General features: G+C 40.7%; 1 protein-coding gene across 13 annotated transcripts in view; it reads left to right on the forward strand.

Annotated features, from left to right (window-relative positions):
* cpeb3 (cytoplasmic polyadenylation element binding protein 3) overlaps positions 1-6768 on the forward strand; it is a 33654-nt gene extending 26886 nt beyond the window's left edge. For all 13 annotated transcript variants that reach the window (XM_081725210.1, XM_081725215.1, XM_081725211.1 and 10 more), the window contains 2 exons: positions 5-186; positions 1919-6768. In XM_081725210.1, the coding sequence (XP_081581336.1) occupies positions 5-186; positions 1919-2146 (410 nt within the window). In that variant the 3' untranslated portion in view covers positions 2147-6768. The remainder of the gene's footprint in view (positions 1-4; positions 187-1918) is intronic.
* The last annotated feature ends 551 nt before the right edge of the window (positions 6769-7319 follow it).

The raw sequence follows: 7319 nt of genomic DNA on the forward strand, positions 1-7319 counted from the left end.
GCAGTGGAGCTGGCCATGATCATGGACAGGCTGTATGGGGGTGTGTGCTATGCTGGCATTGACACTGATCCTGAGCTGAAATACCCCAAGGGGGCGGGCCGAGTAGCCTTCTCCAATCAGCAGAGCTACATCGCTGCTATCAGCGCTCGATTTGTCCAGCTGCAACACAACGACATTGACAAACGGGTGAGCTTGCCTGTGTGTCCTGTTTACTGCCCCTCTGTACTGTTTGAAATTAAGAGACTTCATTAGACACATTTGATCAAATAGATTATGTATTTGTCATGTTGGACATGTATGTCAAAATAAGTTTTATTTCAACATTCACCCCGTTACATTAAAGCTGCCGTCTCACTATGGTCGTGTGTGCGTGCGCGTGTGTGTGTGTGGGGGGAGACGGCCGGTTCGCATGCGTGCGGTCTACTGGCAGTGAGGCCTAAGCTGAAGGCCCCCAGGGTTTCCTGAGATGGTGATCACAGGCCGGTCAGCTCAGAGCTCTGCTTTTCCAGCCGGTTGTTCTGGCGGCCATGTTCTCCCATTCCAACACTACAAACGGAAACCCAGAAGCCGGCCATGTAATCATCATGACCGTTGGCTTCTGGAGTAACGGCAGCCATTTGAAGTCTCAGGCACAGTCTGGCTAATTATAGGCGGTTTCTTTTTTTTTTTTTTTTCTTACGTACATATCCACTGCAGCCTGCAGCTATTTTTGTCATGTTGTCCTGCAGGCATAGCTGACAGTGACCAAGCTAAGACTGGCAGTCCGCCAGGCTGGTCAGACTCACTTGCGCGTCTGCGTGCGTGTGCACGTTTATGAATCTGTGTGCGTGTGTTTAAGCGTATCTAAATCTCGCTCCGTCACTAGCTGGCCTGCAGCCGTGGCTTTTCTTTATGCCTCCGCCAGAGGCGGTGTGCATCTGCTTCGCACAGCGCTCTTCGTGCATAATTTCCACTGAGACCTCAGCTTGGACCAAAACAAGTGGCCATCTTGGCTCGGTCCTTCCTGATCCCTACGAGCAGTTGTAATTTCCAGCTCCTGCAGAGAGTGCCAGACCTGCATCGCATTCCGCACTGCACCTTACCGAGGGGACTTTCCCCCTCCATGTTTCTCATTTCTTTCAGCTCTGGCACTGTAATGACTCAGCGGGGGCCGGATTTGCTCTTTGAGGTGTGATATTTAAGGGGAGGCTGAGTGCAATTACTTGTGGTGCAGCTGTGCGCCATTTAGTGAGAAAGGGGATCCTGACATTTCATATGCCCGTGTGATTGGATGGTGAAGCCAGACTTCGGGTTCATCCGTGCACTTAAACCGTCGTCTGAGTGATGGTGAAGAACACTCAGCCTTAATTAGTTTTCTGGTGCAGGTGCCTACGTTTAGAATTGTGGAATGAATATGGAAGAGAAGAATAATTTTTTGAGCCTCATAAAAGTGGCTAAAGGACATAAAGATACAGGGAGATGTTTTTCACATGAAATCTGAACATATTGAGTTTGTGATCACATTTACATTTGCATGGAAAAGTCGAAAATGAGGGCAGCTGTAGCTTTTCACAGATACAGGAAACTGAAGTTTCAGACTCTTTACTTTAATTTCATTTAGATCTCAGCAGATCCAGTTTCAGGAATGACTTTTGTAAAATTCCATCTTATGCTGCATCAGAACAACTTGCCTGTAACTTATTAAAGGGCAAAGTCGATGGCTCGCTTTCTTGCCAACAACGTTAAGCAACGGTTTCATACCAAATTATTCCGGTTACCAACGGGTTTCGTGTTGTGCTGATAATACAACAGTGTTCATGACTTTCGGTGCCCTCTGTAATGTGAAACTATGTATTTTCAGATGCATCACGCTCTGTAGATACATGCATAAAGTGCTTGCGCGCAAGCCGTCAGTGGTAACCGCTGTCTCTGGGCCCAGGTGGAGGTGAAGCCCTACGTGCTGGACGATCAGATGTGTGACGAGTGCCAGGGGGCACGCTGTGGGGGCAAGTTCGCGCCCTTCTTCTGTGCCAACGTCACCTGCCTGCAGTACTACTGCGAGTACTGCTGGGCCAGCATCCACTCGCGCGCCGGGCGCGAATTCCACAAACCGCTGGTTAAGGAGGGAGGGGACCGCCCTCGCCACGTCTCCTTCCGCTGGAGCTGATGGGGGGAGGCGGGCTCACCCCACCCCTGTCCCACCCACGACTGAGCCTCTCCTCCATCCCAGTCAACCAACCAACCACCACCACAGTCACGACAACAAGGAACGACTATAATGGAAGATAACATGGGTCGTCTTATTATTTTTTAATTTATTTTATTTTTTATTTTTTTTAGGAAAAAAAAAATCATCACAGCTCTTAACATCTTTGCCCACTATATTCTCTGCTAATGAACATTCAGATAAATAAGGATTTTGAGTCTTTTTGCTCAGAAATTGCACTTTGGCACACGTACACAGACCACACTTAATAATGTTAGCTAGGTTGTGAGAATACTGTTCTTTTCAAGTTTATTTTGGTTTTCTTTTGATTTGGTCAGTCAGTGTTCCCTATAGGATACTGTTACACAAGAGTGAGACTACACACACACACACACACACACACACACACACACACACACACACACACACACACACACAGAGCCCTATATATATTTAAAAAAAGAAAATATATATATATTGTTTTGTATCTATCTATAAACGTAGATAATTAATTTGGGGTTTTTGTGAAAGGAGTATGCACTTATTTTCAAAAAACTATAGAAGAAAATGAGGGAGACAAAACATTACCAAAGGTGAAGCATATTAATTCATTACATAATCCAGATATAGGTGGCATAAGATGTAGCAAAATTCAACAATTATGACATTCTGTAGTAAAAACAAACAAAAAAAGTTTAAATAAATAAATTCACCCAAATTAGAATAATTACCTTTTATGCTCTCCATGTTGAAAATAGTACTATTAATACCTCATGTGCGCAATCAGATTTTTTTTTTCTTCTTTTCTTATAATTTTTAGGCTTTTATTTTTATTTTTTAAATGGTATTATTTTTAGTGTTATGTACATGTAATGCTGCAATAGCTTTTGCTGCTAAATCCATGGTATAAGAACCTATACCATCGTACTTTATTCAGGCTAGGGTGTGGACGAGAAGAAGTAAGGGTGCCTGGTTCTGAGGCCGACAGGTTAGCGAGAGGTCACCACACTTAGTGGCTTTGGTGTTCCCCTCAGCTGCATGGCCATCCCAGTCAGGTCACTGCATGCAACAGAACTGTAGTTATCCAGTCTACTATCCAACTTGACCCACTTTGCACACCGTAGGTGAACACCGAGCACGAACGTGGAGAGGAAAGAGGCCGGGTGTGGGATCAAAGCTGCCGCCACTGAAACCCGATTTCTTTGCTGATCGTGTCAAAGTTGCAAGAGCATGATGAGATGTCTAACCTGCAGTTATGAGTTAAAAGGCCTAGATGTAGGATAGCCTTCAAACAAACTGTCTCTAATAGGTGAAGAACATTTTTCAGTGGTTGTTGATATAATTGTGCAATTTTTTATACAGTATATAGTTAGGTTTGAGTATGCCTAGAACTGTGATTCGCTTTAACTGTTATTGATGTCTAACAAGTCCTGTGAAACTTCATAATCAGTGTATACAGTACACACCAACAAGTACACATAGTCTCTTCCCTGTTTGTCCCACACACACACACACACACACACACACACACACACACTTTTGTTAGTTCTCACTCACACGATACAGAGAAAAGAAAGTCTGCTTGACTCTGAGAAATGGCAGTTCTCTAACACACCCTCCCTAGCCCCCTAAAAAAGAAAAACACCAAAGAGCTCTCACAGTCTACAATCAAACCACACAGCACTGTCACCTTCACTAGAAATCTCAGTGTCGGGCCATGTAACTTATCCTGTTAAACTAACCTGACTAGCGAGGTGATTAGAAGAAAAGAGAATGCTGTGTCTTTAAAAAGAAACAAAATATCCTGTGATGGGGAAGTGTGTGTGTTTGAGCTCCCTCAAAAGCCCACATTGCACGCTCAAACCTTGTGGCAGTAGGGCATTGGATGCACATTGCCAGAACCTTGTGTGCACGCAGCATTTATATACCGATTTTCCTGCAAAGCTTGAAGAATAGAAACAACCTGCTAATAATGACGGTGGATATTTTTTAAAATAAAAATAGTTTATTGTACGAACATGTGAGCGGGTGGGTGCGAGGGTGGATGGGGTGTGGCTTACAGAAAATGCAATGTAACGAAACCAAGTACTGGCTGCTGCGATTGGAGGAAAATCAAAAGTTTGATAAGCGTGAACTGGGGGCTTAGCAACACTGGGCTATTGAACACGTGGCAGGGGTCGGGAGAATCCTAGTGACTCCTTCAACACACTGCGAGCAAGCTGTGTGTGTACCACCCTGTTCAGGCTTTGTGTGGTGGTTTTTCCTCATGCTGATAAACCCTATAGCCCTATGTCTTGCGTATTTAGTCATAAACTGTCAGCTCTAGGATGGAACATTTTTGTTCATAGAAAATGATGTAAAAAACTTTATTGATGGGAAACTATAATGAGTAATAATGAGTATCCGTATGGATGTGGATTCTGGGTGGTTTTGTGATGTTTCCTTCCCTGTCCAGGAGTGTTTTCTATATTTGTTCCTTTTTCTGTAATGGACATTTGTTATGCACTACTCTTTATATCTGGATGGTTAGCTATCAGTCAGCTTTTTTTGTTGTCGTTGAGAGAGGAAAAAAAAAACAGAAACTGTGTGCTTTCTGACTGACATGATCTTTTGCAATACCTCAATTTTGAAATATAGGAGAGAAATTGATATTTTCTAAGTAAGTTTATTCAAATACAAAATATATATTAATTTAAATTTGCAAAAAAAATGATTTAACAGATGGTAATTTTATTTTTGTCATGTTTGTTTGCTTTTATTTTTAATTTTATTTTTTGAAAAATAAAAAGTAAAAAAAGCAACTGAAGGAGCTAGAGCTTTATAACTTTAATATAGTAATAGTTAGCTGAAGTATAGTCTATCTTAAACTCGCGTAAGAGGCGTAGTTTCCCTGCCCTCGTGACATGACAGTGTTAAAAATCAGTTCTCATGAATCCCACCCCCTACCGAAAAAGAAAAATTAATAAAATCAAACGTTCATTAGGTGCTGAGAGTCAACTAAAGATACTTCCCTTTTTGTATGTTTATAATCAATCATTTATTATGCTGACCAGTGAAATGAATCTTTTTTTTTTTAAGAACTTTTTTATGTTTAAGTGTTCCCCATTTGTTTTGTAAAAGCAAAATTCCCTAATTGTTAATCTAACATAGTTTAAGCTAAAGTGATTTGTGAGGGTTCTTGTAAAATGAATAGAAAGAGAGAAGAGTGTTATTTTTTAAAAAGAAAGATGCTAAATGTATCACCTGTAACTTGATGGAAAGTCCCCAAGGTACATCAGTGGTATGGTGGCCTTCTCTTCACCTAAGACTTGAATTAGTCCCATTTTTTAAGGCTGTAACCTCGATTCTTTGTTGTAATGTGCAATACTGTTTGTACTGTTTGTAAAAAAGAAAAAAAAGAAAAGAAAAAGGCACAAATCTTTATTGCAGATTTATTTTCATTGCAAGCATTGTGATTCACTAAAATCATTTTCTACTGTGTATTTACCTACTCTACATGCTAGTATACCTTCCAGTGGTAATGTAGCCTTTGTACTGAGAAATTTTTTCATTATTTTTAGAGATTTTTGCAAAAAAGAGAGGAATTTAAAACATTTACATATTTTTTTTTTTTTTATTTCATATTTCTTTACAAACTTATTTCTCAACCATTAATATTAGCTATTTCTGGGGGAGACTTTCATATCTGGTCAATGTCATTAATATTATTTTGTATTTTTACTTGGAATAAATTAATTTTATGATGCTAATTCTTAAAAAAAAAACTTTTTTTTTTTTTTTTTGTTCATTTTATGAAGCTGAAAACCTTTGTAATGTTACTAAAGTGTCTAGACCTTTTTTGAAACGCAGAGCTTTGTGTTAACTTGCTGATGTTGCTCACATTAGCGTGACTGATCCAAAGTCAGCAGTGGGGAGAAAAACAGTCAAAGAATGAAAAGGATGCACGGTAACGTAAAGTGACTGGCCATGTACTGAGTGAATGGGCAATAAAACAGAACGACAGAAAGGGGCAAACTTATCTGAGGTGAATGTTGTAAAGCAACGGGAGCTGGATAGTACTATAATCACTTCTACTTTAACTGCTTCCACTTTCACCTCACTTCTGCAGCCAAAGGGGATGTCACAAGACCTTTCTGGAAGCGTTTCCCATCTTGTTAACCCACAAATGCTCAGTGCAGACGCTTTTAACATCCATAGCAGCATGGGCTAGACCAAGGCCAGCAAAATGCTATATACCCTTGCATGAACGGGCTACACCGTTGCGGATGCGTAGTTGTGTTGTGGGCTCGTGTTAAGTGATTACGGATCACAGCTCTGATGACTGGCCTGCCCACGACCGTGTTGCAGCATTACTCCATTTGTTCAGAGCTTTAGGCAGTGTTCCAGCAGTGGCGATGTGCTAACCCCTTTGGTGCCAAGGTCAAAATCAGTAGGAATGTTCCTTTGAGCTTGCCCTTTTTTGTATGGTTTGGTCTTTCACCAATCCTGAACTTGTGCACCAACCTGCAGCTGTCCTCCTTTTAGGTTTTTTTTTTTTTTTGTTTTTTTTTTTTTTTTTTGCTCATACCATTATTTTTTCATGACTATCACACTGCAACCGTTTTTGTACGCCATGTAATAAAATGACCTTACTGTTATAATTGATAGGGTCACTAAACAGTTGGTAGGGGAGAAGAACAGGACAAGAGCCGTGTGGTGATGGCTGTTTGACATAATCGCTGTAGATGTCTATATATTTCGTGTAACACTAGATCCGAGTCTTTTTCTAATTTGTTTTAATTTATAAATAATGACAGGTTCCATCATGACAAGGTTTTGGGATTGTTGACTTGAACCTATGCTTGTCTAATGTTGTAGTTTAACTGTGATTAAAAAAACAAAAACAACAACAAAAAAAAAAAAACCCAACCAACCATGGAGGGCGATGCTGCTATTGCTGACAACCTGCTTCGAGTTTGTAGTTCCAACCATTATTTCCCCTTTTCTGTACTAATAAGCGAATCTTATTAAACATAGTTGTATGATGCTGTGAAATGTCGTCTTTTGCATGGCCTCACTCCATCAAACCTTTGTTTAACAGTCTGCTGTGCATGTACTGTGTGTAGAACACAGTAAATGTTTTGCTATTAAACTT

The sequence above is a fragment of the Electrophorus electricus genome, chromosome 12, assembly GCF_041902795.1.
Source record: "Electrophorus electricus isolate QZ-2024a chromosome 12, ASM4190279v1, whole genome shotgun sequence".
Classification (NCBI taxonomy): domain Eukaryota; kingdom Metazoa; phylum Chordata; class Actinopteri; order Gymnotiformes; family Gymnotidae; genus Electrophorus; species Electrophorus electricus.